Raw genomic sequence first — 12,340 nt, forward strand, 5'->3', positions numbered from 1 at the left:
TCATGCACCAACACTCCCTGCACTTTGGTCTTGGCTTGTAGCCTTTTCAAATTGAAGAACTTACCATCAGTATGGTAGGTGACCTTGATGCCATGTTCATCCTTATTGAAAGCATTTGATGACATGACTGAAAACATCATACTAAAAAGTATGGGAGCAAGCACACAGCCCTGTTTCATTCCAATGGTGATTGGGAAGGCACGAGAGCATTGTCCACTATCCAGAACCTGGGCAAACATGCCATCATGAAATTGACATACAGTGCTGATGAACTTCCCTGAGCAACCAAACTGACATAATTTTCCATAAGCTCTCATGACTAACAGTGTCAAAGGCCTTAGTCAGATCTACAAATGTGTACCAACCTCTGTTCTATTCCTGGCATTTCTCCTGGAGTTGTTGGGCAGCAAACACCCTATCAACTCTTCCTTGACCTTCTCTGAAGCCATGCTGGCTCTCAGGTATATGACCATCTTCCAGGTGAAGGATCTGCCTATTAAGGAGGACTCTAGCAAGAATTTTGCCAGCAATGACTAAGAGAGAGACCCCCCCCCCCCCCCTGTGATTGTCACAAGACAATCTACTCCCTTTACCTTTATAGAGATGGACAATGGAGGCATCCTTTAACTCCTGGGGGATAACCTCCTCTTCCCATATAACCTGGAAAATTTCAGTCAACTTTTGTATGAGCAATGGTCCCTCTAACTTGTAAATCTCAGCTGGAATAGAATCAGCACCAGGTAATTTGCTACATGAAAGGAGCCTAATGGCCCTCAAAACCTCTTCTTCAATTGGAAGTTCAACTAAGGAGGAATTGACTTCAACCTGAGGTAAACGGTCAATGGCCTCAGCATTGATTGATGATGATCTGTTGAGAACACTATGGAAGTGTTCAGCCCATCTCTCTAGGATCATGTCCTTATCACTAATCAATGTGGTTCCATCAACACTGAGTAGTTGTGATGTACCATAGGTTTTTGGTCCATAAATAGCTTTCAGGGAATCATAAAAGTGCTTTGGATTGTTACTATCAGCATAAAACTGAATTTCATCCGCCTTTTTACTGAGCCAGGAATCCTACATCTCTCTAAACTTTGCTTGTACTTTGCTTTGGATGGAATTAAATGTTGCCTTCTTAGAGGTAGATGAACTATCCTGCTGGTAAATCTTGTGAAGTTTTTGAAGTCCTTGCTCAAGCATTCATACTATGCTTCAGAGAGCACAACTCCAATGGGCTGGCCATGTTGTTTGAATGCAAAATGTATGCTTGCCAAAAAGACCATTTTATGGAGAACTCACATGGGGCAGGAGATCATATGGTGGTCAGAAGAAGCAATACAAGGACACTCTCAAGGTCTCTCTCAAGAAATCTGGATTTGACTGCAACATGGGAGACACTGGCACAGGACCACTCAGCATGGTGTGCCCACATTAGAAAGGGTGCTATGCTCTATGAGCAAAGCAGAATTGAGACAGCACAAAGTAAACATAGGATGCGCAAATTTGGAGCATCAACCCCAAATCTTCACACAGACTATCTGTGCCCAACCTGTGGTAGAGTATTCTGAGCTCGTATTGGTCTGATCAGCCACAGACACACTGAAACTTCATTTTATCATGGTGATGTCATTTTGGTCCTCTTCGAGAATGAAAGACAACAGTCAAATCAGGATGAAATAACACAATCAATGTATATGTGTGTCCATATGTCCACATATACCCACACATACATAAAACTAGCCCAAACCTGTGCACTGTGTAAGATGGTTTATTGGCTCTATGGGAAATGTAATAATATGAGAAGACTATTTCCTTGGGTTTCAGAGCACTATTTAGGGGGATGGACTAAAAGAAAAAGATGACAGGAAGCTATAGTTAGTTGACTTAGTCTAGTTCTTAATCTCAAAAAATAGAAACATAGTCACATTCTCCTGTAATCTAAGTACAGAGTTTATTAATAGCACTTAAATCACTAGAGGAATACTCAAGCACATAAAAAAGGTGTAAGGAGCTATTTGCTGATGCCTGACCACCACTCTCAGGTCCCCATATTTACGTGTTTTGGAGAAATGAAGCCACATAACTACAACCCAGGCAATCATCTCCACCCTGACTACAGACCAATCCTTAGTAAAAGAGTGGTGCACAACAGGGGCTGTAGCCTTTTACAAATACACCAATTTATGATCCCAGGTATTTTGAATACTCTAGTCATGAGTAAGTTAGCTAAACAGGGAGGCTGGTAGAATTCCTCTTGCTGGTCAGAGGCTGCTCTTGTGAATCCATCATCCATTCTAAATATTTCTGCCTCCCTTCCTGGGGAAGAGTGGTGGGGGGCGGGGTCAAAGAAGAAAGGCCTGGTATAACTAAACTGAATCACTGGAGAAAACTGTATGATTATTCATTGATGAAGCTTGATTGTTATATAAATCCCCTCAAATAATGATAATAACAATACTTAACATTTATATAGTGTTTACTATGTGCCAAGTACTATTTTCTCATCTGAGCCTCACAACAACTCTGCAAGCTAAATGCTATTATTATCCTCAATTTAAAGATGAGGAAAGAGATCATAAAAATGGGAAAGGGTTCCACATGTACAAAAATATTTATAGCAGCTCTCTTTGTGGTGGCCAAAAACTGGAAATCAAGGGAATGCCCATCAATCGAGGAATGGTTGAATAAACTGCGGTACATGAATGTAATGGAATACTATTGTGGTACAAGAAATGATGAACAGGAAGATTTCAGAGAGGCCTGGAAAGACTTATACGAACTGACAGCGAGTGAAAGGAGCAGAACCAGAACTTTGTACACAGCAACAACCACAGCATGCGAGAAATTTTTCTGGTAGACTTAGTACTTCATTGAAATGCAAGGACTTAAAAAAATTCCCAATGGTCTCTTAAGGCAAAATGCCTTCCACATCCAGAGAAAGAACTATGGAATTCAATTGCACAATGAAGTAGATCATTTTCTTTTGTATTATGTTTCGGTTTGTTTTATGATTTCTCCCATTCATTTTAATTCTTCTATGCAACATGACTAAGGTGAAAATGTATTTAATAGGAATGTATGTGTAGAACCTATATAAAACTGTATGCCATCTCAGGGAGAGAGTGGGAAGGTAGAGGTTAAGGGGGAGAGGGAGGGGAAAAAATCTAAGATATATGAAAGTGATTGTAGAACACTGAAAACAAAGCTTAAAAATAAATAAAGATGAGAAAATTGAGGCAAACAGAGTGATTTGCCCAGGATCACAAAGCTAGTAGGTGTTTAAGAGTGGATATCAACTCTGGTCTTTCTGACTCCAGGCCCAGTGTTTTATCCACTGCCATTTAGCTGCCTCAATTGACTTTTAGGAACTTGGTTATGTTCAGTATCTAAAGTGGTCAGGTTTACATCTGATTTCCTCAGATAATCTGGTAAGGAGGAATTTTTTTCCCCTTCTTTGCCCTACAGAGTCTGCCCTTCATGCCTTGATGAATTTGAAGAGAAGGTAAAAAGCAATGTGCTAGGTGGTGTGATGCTAATGACAAGGTTTATATCATCTTTTAAAAATTACCTCAGTAAAATTTTATTTGCAGTCACTTGAAAACTTAAGTAAATTCTATGCAATGCCAGACATGATTGCATGATTCCTTCTAACATAAATGGGGTTGATTTAATATTACAACATTTCTGAAAAATACCAAATACAGAAATAACCAATTTCCCCCTGATTCACTTTTAGAAGATGACATTTTATTTATTCAATTATCTATCAGATATTTTAAACTATGGGGCAAGGTGGTTTAAAAGAAAGCTAGTTTCATTACTTTTATGTTACAAAGCATTAAGATGAAGAATACAGCTGGTGATGTGACATACATCTTACATTATATCATGAAATCAGTGGGTTTTCTAAAATAAATAAATCACACAAGGAAGGAATGCTAATAAGCATAAATTTTCACTTTATGAACCTCCTTGTCTTCACATTCCCTCTGTTTATTATAGTAATAGAAAGTATTATCTCTTCTCTGAAGTTTCTTCACATAGCCTGTCTCTGGCCAACGATCTACCTGTACACACACAAAAAATAAAAAATAAACAAATATTATAATATTTATGAAATACTTAAATACAAAAGAATTCTTAAGTGATAGTTCAAAATAAAAAAAATAAAATGTTAAACTAACTTGTATAGAATTTTGATTCTTGAACAAATTTATATATGCAGACTTTCAGATAAATAATTGGAACAGAAAATATAAAACTTACTCGTTTTAATTTATCATTTCTTCCTAAAACCATATTAGAATTTCTAGACAATGATCAAGATATAGAGCATACTCAAGGAAATTCAAATTTCTCATGCCTTCAGGTAATATAATTTAAAGCAGGAAGGGACTTTAAAAATAATTTAGTTCACTTCCATTTTCCATTAAGCAACTGATGTCTAGATATGTTAAGTGATTTACCTAAGGTGATATACTGCAATAAAAATCTTAGTTACTTGGGACTTGAATTCAGGTCATACACATTCAGTACTGTAGTACTGCAAAGCTACATTGTAGCTCGATGTGTTGCCTCATCAACATCACCTCTCCAATATATTACCTCTGGGCACTGCCATGTCTAAGGAGAGATAAATGAGTCTTCTGACACCAAGGCTAAGCTTTCCCGGACCACACTTCTGGATAAATTTTAGTACCTGGTCCCACCAACCATTAAAAACAAAACAAAATCTGATGCTTATACATTATACATCACCCCACAATCCTAGCAAAACTTAAACAACACGGGTAAGGCTGCTCTTCTCCTCTTCTACATACATTCCTCAGGGTATCTTTTTGCAAGTATTTTCTCCTTTAAAACTGTTCTTAATGTTCATTTTTATGTACAGCCTAACTTTAATACTTAAAAGATAATCTGATTTAATCAGAATGGGTACCTTTTTAATTGACACATAATGTAAGCCTTCCTGAGTTGCTATAGATGAGCTTCTCCTAACTTACTTAGCTAGACTAGTTCTTGCCAGGCTATACTTGAAGACTTTCAGCTTGGAAGGACTTGCCAGACCTTGCTCTCTGCTGGCATGAATAGCCTTCAACAATAAAGGGTCTCCTCCATTCCATGATTAAGCAAGAGTTCTGGTTTTGCCTGTGTAAAAATGTAATAAATCCTTGTTGACTGATTGAAAAGTGAGGACTCTGTGCAAATATTCACTGCTAAATAAGACTGCCACAGATCCTTGGGGACAGCCCTGCCTATAGGTGAAGAAGAACACCTTCTTCAAATAATATTGCTCCTGTCCTTTGTATTTCAAACCTACTATAATACCAAAAAACCCTAAAAACCCTTCCTGTAGTGATAGGAATATAGTCAACTTCAAATATATGTGATAACGCTGATAAATAAAAATCATAGATAATTCAATTAGGATCAATAATTTTAAAGTCATTTCCAAGCAGCTTTAAAAAAAAAAGTTACTAATAAGTAGCCAGAGTTTTTTTTTTCATCTTTCATTTTTCCACTCCTCTTTTTTTGTAGAAATGCCAAGAATTAAAAAGAAAAACCAGCTGGATGAAAGAAAAAGACGAGATCTAAAGATACTGAGGATGCATTAAGTAGATAATAAGTCTGAATTAACTGGGCATTTTGAATATAGCTTTAGCTAGATGAAAAATTCAAAGAATTTATAATTCTAAAACATCCTCATGAAGAAAAATTTTGAATGCCTAACCAATTAGCCATTAAGGCTGAACATGGCTAATGCCTATTGTTAATGTTATACTCTAAACATTAACAATAGTGGCATTTTTTTTTTTTATCATTTTAAGTTTTACAAAGTGCTTTACAAATGTTGCCTCATTTGATCCTCACAGCTTCTTATCCCTATTTTACCAATGGAAAAACCGCGAGATCAAGATTAAGTGATTGCCCAGAGGCACACAGCTAGTAAACACTCCAGGCAAGAATCAAACTCAAGTCTTTCTGACTCCAAATCCAACGCTCTGTCCACTGCAATACCTGGTTTCCTAGATTATTATATCAACTTTTTCATAAACATTAACTTAAATTCCTTAAAAGAAAGAAAAATTGTCAAATTCGAGATTGTAATTTATCCCCTCATTCCCATCCTCCAAACCCTTCAAATGCCGGAAAGAACAGCAACAACGGAGAAACATAAAAACAAATATATTGCTTCTTGAATGGGAGATAACAACTATTCTGATAAAGGAAAATTATTTTGTTTCTACAATCTACCTTACCATAGCGACTTGCTTCACTTGTTTATATTCAATTTCATCCCGATATCCTGCTTGCTGAAATCTGTACAGATTCTCTATCTCATCTGACCATTTTTTGGCACGACTTATTGATTTGGGTTTCATGTCAGAACTAGCCATGTCTACAGAAGTTTTACCACCAGTCTTTTTTCTGAAAGATGTTAAAACAACATTATCTTATAATTATGACATACTGTTGAATGCCCCCCAAAATGGAAAGACCTACAATTTTAAAAAAACACATATTTCCCAATAACCCTGTTTGTAACCACTACTGTAGTAAAAACCTCAGTCACAGACTTCAAGCAAGATTCTGTTAAAGGATACGATGTACAGCAAAGGCCATTATGCTTTTCCTGAACCTTCCCGATCAACCTTGACATGTGAAACTAAGTACCAAGTGGGCATTTTAACAAACTCCTCCCCTGAGCCCCGACAATAGAACTCCATTTTATGAAATGCGTACGTTGGTACTTTTGCCACAAGTTTAGAATTCTTAGACAACTGATTTTAACGAATAGTGACTAACTTTTAAAGTCAGTTATTTTAGAAAAGAATTGTTAAGGGAAAGGACTAAAATACATCAAATAGGTTAAGTTTTTCCACACTGAATTCCAAAAGTGGGTAGGATTTATGCCTTTTTTCTTAAAAAACAACAAACTAGAATAGCCTTAGAAAGCTGTTTCGTTATCAATTCCCTTCAGTTAGGACATGATGTCTTAATATTGTATCCTGATGTTTTGAGCAATTGTATGCATATTTCTGATACACTATTTTTTTAATAGGACAACAGAATGTCAAAACATCTCACCATTCCCACATGATTCTATTTAAAAATTCTCCCTTTTCTTATTGCCATTTGTTCCTAGGAAGAGAATCTTCCTTTTCACTCTTTTCTCTCCCTTGTTACCGGGGCAATTGCTGTTTCTTCTTTTTTCTCTTCCTAACTGCTTGTCACCCTGGTCCTTTGGCTCAGATCACTGTGGTGCCCAATCCTCTGACAAATCAATATGAGAACCAAAATTAAGACATAAAGTCCATGACAGCTATAAGGTGGGCTCCAGTTACTTATGTCCCTAATATAAAGACTACTATATGAAAGACACCTATGCGCTTTCCCATTTGAAATCAATTTGACTAATATTTACTAAGGACTTCTCTGTTGTATTGGAGACACTCAGGTATGTGGGGATATAAAGATAGATTTGACACAGACCCTGCTTTTTAAAAGCTGACATTTTAATGAATAAGTACACAAATAATGATATCCTATGATACAGCAAAAAGTGACAGAAGTGCAATGTAGAGTTCCAAACAAAGTGCTATGAGAGACTGAGATCATTTGGGGGAGAGGGTGGAAAATCAAGGAAAACTCAAATGGTATCACAGAGTCAGATACAACGCAACACCAAGAAACAACCTACCCTACCCTTTTAATCATGGCATTCCCAACTAAGCCTTTCTTCTTTCCACTGTCCATTCAAAACCTGTTTTCTCATGATTCACCTCAAACACTACTCTCTCCACTTCCCCTGGGTCAGCAACGAATGTTTCTTCTGAACTCTTGGGGCCTTTTACTTGTACTTGTCTTATTTACTAGCACTTTCTATTTTGCACTGCAATTACTTATCTATTCTATTGTGCATTGTAATTACTGTTATGTCTTATCTCTAGAGGGCAGGGGCAGTCGATGAATCTTCAAATATCCATCAGTAGGCCTCGAACTCAATGAACGTTTGTTGAATTAACTTGTTTCAACTTTCCAGATATGACAATTAAAATGAAGCTCGACTTAAATGTATTTCAAAATTAGTAGGATTATTAGGATTAGTTTTGAAACCTTGATCTTTATTTATTTCAGGCCCATGGTATTTATGCAAGCCCAAGGTAATGTTATATTTCTAGGTATATCTATGTTTTTTAAGTGGTAGCATATATGTACCTATAACATTTAATAGTACATATTCTGTTGAGCAATAAACCAGCTTGTTCAAAACAGTAAAGGAGATGCTCATCCTGCAATTCCACTCATTTTAATGTGAAGTTAACTTTAAATTCTAATTATAACCACTTACATGCCATCTCAGTTAACTGGTTCACTGCTGAGCAACATACTAGACCTATTCAACAAATGATCTTGCCCAGTGGACCTGGACATACTTGCTACATTCTGATAAGCCAATTATTCAAATGGATATTCCATAGGAAAAAAAAGCTGCCAAGAAACACGCAAAAGAAATACCAGAGTGCTATTCAGTGCATTCGAAACACTTTTGAAATTTAATGTCAGGTTTTTACATAAATTTAATAAGTGTATTACTTAAAATGATAATACAACATGAAGCAGTTTTTATAAGTGGTAGAATAGTCATAACTCCAACTGACTTTTCAGGGTTTTTTTTTTTTTAAGATTTGGCTTTTCAGTACACAATTAGCAATACTTTTGCTTCAATATGTTCCCTATATTAAACACTGATACATATTACAATTATGTCTACATTTCCATTTGTCATATGATTCTGATTCTAGATGTGTTTAAAAAACAGAAAACTGTGTGCTACATTTAAAAGGACAGAACATAGATTAAGTGCTAGATGAGGCTAGTATAGTTAAGAGATGAACATTCTCCTTGGTAGAACCGCAAATTCTTGCAGTAGGCATTAGTCAGTTTACAAGTAAAAAGTATCTAACAAGAACCTTGGACACTATTATCACAGTATTGTATAGTAGTGGTGTCAAATACAGCATTTTTTTAGCTTTATAATTTGCTTTTCAATGTATATAAAACACAGAACAAAGTTTAATATTATTACAAAAATAGACAGCCCACAATTACTTGTCTGTAGTTAAACATTTCTAATCCTTCTGGTAAAAAGCAGTTGAAGATTCAAACTATGTTAAGAACACTCAGCATTTTGAGACCCAAAGGCATTTAGTGTTAGACATAGCAGAAAGATAAATAACACTCTCAGTTCATTAGATATATATTTTGATTTCTGTAATAAAGTGATTTATTTCTGCAGGATTTAATGGTAGAAATGCTACTTTCCTCTTGAAATTTTAAATAATTCAGTACTCTCTACCTTTCTGAAATGGAATTTAATGTTAGGAGTTTGGATGTTAATAAGAATTTGCAATTTAGCTTGACAGATGCAGTAGAATCATTTCTCTACAGGTCACCAGTGTAAATATAGCATCCTATCCCAAATGGGAAGCAACTGAAATAGAACACACGAAATGATGTGCGGTACATAGATTTCTCTTACTATTTTGCTCTTTTCTGCTCTTCTCTACCACGTGTTTTGTAACAAATACTTTCCCCACCCTCTTTTATTTAGTGATGAATTCCCAAAGGGCATTATTATTTCTTTCTTTTTTAAAAAATAGTATTTTATTTTCCCCCAGTTACATGTCAAAACAATTCATTTCTAGTAGGATTAAAATTCCTCTTTATATTTCTAGCAGAATTAAAATGCCTACACTCTTAATACTTTATTTCCTTTTACTTTCCCTGTTCCCCAAGATAATGTTAGATTCTGAATGGAAATGAGTGGCATGCAACTACTCACATCTATAACAGCTGCCCTTTTAACCAAAATAAGTGTGTCTGTATCTGTATGTTGACTAATATGATTTAAATGTAAAAGGATTATATGTTGATTATAATAGTACATGAGAGTTCTAGTGGCAGCTTGAAAATTCTAATTTTAATTACCCAAATCAATTTGAGTCCCCATCTTGGACACCTTTCATCAACACTATTCAATAATACTTCCCTACCCCACCTCTGGACCTTACTATGGTCCCATATTTGTCTCCTACCTCCACTTTTACATCATTCCCTTCCCCCAACAGTCTCCACCTAACTTCCAACCTGACAATTAGCTTTTCTTATACACTCATTGTACGAAGGTACAAAGTTATACAAGTTCTTCAGAATTCTTAGTCCAGTTCATAGGTATTATAAAAAGGACCTTCTTTAGACAACAAACAAAAATAGCTTGCAATTATACGCACTTGAAGTTACAAAAACTTTATGAATACATCTTTCATCCTCACAACAACCCTGTGAGGTAGGCAGAGCAAATATTATTAGACTCATTTTACGGAGGAAATTACGCTTTGATAAACCGAAGGGACATCTAACAAGTGACAGAATCGAGATTCAAAATCAGAGGTGAGCTCACACCTGGGGTCTCTTCCAATTTGGTTTTTCTGTTGTATCGTATTGTATTAAACCAGTAAGTACAAAACAGGTTTCTGTATAAAATCCCCAAAACCAGTTGGAAAAAAAGTTTCAATAGGGTAGAACTGTTTTAAAAAATACATTCTAAGCGACTCCAAAAAGGCTCCCCTCTCCCTTCAGAGCATTTTCCCCTCCGCATCATACACAGACGGACTCCACAAACCCGTCAGTCGGGCCTCTGTGCCTTCGGGGCGAGGCTGGGTTAGAACCATTCCTCGGACAGGCACCCTCCGAATGGACAACGAACCTTGGTTCCCCCACGTTCCTTCCCGCGGGTTTCATGGGTATCACAAAGGGACTGAGAGTTGAAAAAAAATAAAAGCCCAATCGGTAACGGGATAAGTACGGGGGCAGATGGCCATGGGTGGAAGGCCGCCTGGGGTCCCGAAAAGCCTAGGCTGCCTCGAGACTCCGGGAGAGGAGGGAGGGAGAAAGGGGCGGGGCCTAGGGGGTGGGGAGGGGCCAGAGGGGAGGCAGGGCTCTGGTCCGCAAGAACAGCGCCCCCTGCCGACCGGCTTCCTGCCCCTCATGGTCCCCATCGCCCGGCCGCCCGTGGCGTCCCGGGGCTGCCGGTTACTCACTGCCGACGCCCTGTGGCACTGGAAGCTTGGGCGGAGGGGGCGCTGGAAGCGATTCCTTCGGCTTCTGGGGCTAGGCCGGCAAAGAGACAACGGCCACCCCTGCAGCCTCCAGCCGCCTAGCAACCCGGAAGCTCGCTCGAGGTGGGGGCCAACGGCCCTCCCCTCCTTCTCCCGTGCGCCGGCGCCGGGGAAATTGGAACGTTTGGAAGATCGCTCCGGAAACAGGAGCCTGGCGCTGGAGGTTGTGGGAGCTGGAACGTGTTTAGGTGACTTCCGGCCCCGCCCACGTCACGCGGAGCCGTTGGAAATGTCGCGAGAGCCGGGGGTTCCTTTCCCCGGGATATTAATTAGATTCCGAAGACTCTTTGTAATCTGAGCCCCGTTAACTTCTCAAAAAAGCAAAACAAAACAAAGAACAACAACAACAAAAAACACCCCACGGTGCGGGGGAGGGGATCAAAATGCGATGACACGTGGGAATGAGGCCGGCTTCGTAGTCCGCAGTCCGCGTCCGGGTCCTCGGATAGGTACGGCCCCGCGGCCCTGTCACGTTACTTCATCCCCGCCTCCGACTCTTCCTCGGTAAAGCGAGGGGCTAGGACTGCCGGTCGGGGAGGACCCGGCCGTGACCCCGCCCTCAGACTTCGCTTGTGAGCGTGGGCCCCGCCCGGTGAAGGGGCGAGGCTGAAGGCCCGCGTCCGGAGAAAGCCCCAGAATGGCCTCGCTCACGAATTCCAACCCCTTCCAAGTAAAAATTGGACCTTCCATAAGCCCAATGCCATCGAAAAAACAACCCTCTAAATTATTTTTGTTAACTCCTGCTGGGCAGTACGGGTTTTATGAGTTGCCCGCATGACCCCCTGCAGACAGGCCTCTCTGCTTTCACCCAGGCTACCCAAAGCCTTAGAGAGGTCCTCCTCTGGGAACCTGGATCCCCTCCAGGGCAGGGGAGGTGCCGGGAGGGAGCCGCAGTGTGGAGCAGGAGATCGTGGCCTTTATTTGTGTCAGGCTTTGTGGGTGTGGTGAAGCCTGCGGATCCCTCCTCGGAATAATGTTTAAAATGCACAGAATACCTAGGATTACGAAGTAAATCGATCATACGAAAACACAGCTGTACATTTTCTTGTGAAGTATTGTCATGAGATGGGTCGCTTTCACATTAGCGGATACGACGCGAACAATGATTTTACGATGCAGACTTGTCAGAACTGCCCCACTCTCCAGGCGCCCCGGGC

At 39.1% G+C, this 12,340-nt stretch overlaps 1 protein-coding gene across 4 annotated transcripts; it reads right to left on the bottom strand.

Moving 5' to 3' along the window:
• Positions 1 to 3,725: 3,725 nt before the first annotated feature.
• MEIG1 (meiosis/spermiogenesis associated 1) lies at positions 3,726 to 11,198 on the bottom strand. 4 transcript variants are annotated; one of them, XM_072653244.1, is made up of 3 exons: positions 11,106 to 11,198; positions 6,261 to 6,429; positions 3,726 to 4,067 (listed from the first exon to the last, which is right to left on the bottom strand). In XM_072653244.1, exons 2-3 carry the CDS (start codon positions 6,396 to 6,398, stop codon positions 3,939 to 3,941), a joined length of 267 nt encoding a protein of 88 aa, XP_072509345.1. In that variant the 5' UTR covers positions 6,399 to 6,429; positions 11,106 to 11,198; the 3' UTR covers positions 3,726 to 3,938. The 4 variants fall into 4 exon arrangements, with proteins under 4 accessions (XP_072509345.1, XP_072509344.1, XP_072509348.1 ...); XM_072653243.1 differs by lacking the exon at positions 11,106 to 11,198 and adding an exon at positions 10,772 to 10,944; XM_072653247.1 differs by lacking the exon at positions 11,106 to 11,198 and adding an exon at positions 7,189 to 7,211.
• Between the last annotated feature and the right edge of the window lie 1,142 nt (positions 11,199 to 12,340).

Source organism: Notamacropus eugenii, chromosome 3, assembly GCF_028372415.1.
Source record: "Notamacropus eugenii isolate mMacEug1 chromosome 3, mMacEug1.pri_v2, whole genome shotgun sequence".
NCBI lineage: Eukaryota > Metazoa > Chordata > Mammalia > Diprotodontia > Macropodidae > Notamacropus > Notamacropus eugenii.

Excerpts from the sequence above, each read along its gene's own strand:
- MEIG1 (XM_072653243.1), bottom strand. The coding sequence starts at position 10,806 with ATGAAACCCGCGGGAAGGAACGTGGGGGAACCAAG. Across the intron at positions 6,430-10,771 it reads AGGAACGTGGGGGAACCAAG|AAAAAAGACTGGTGGTAAAA; the intron begins GTTCGTTGTCCA and ends AACATCTTTCAG. Across the intron at positions 4,068-6,260 it reads AAGTGAAGCAAGTCGCTATG|GTAGATCGTTGGCCAGAGAC; the intron begins GTAAGGTAGATT and ends GTGTGTGTACAG.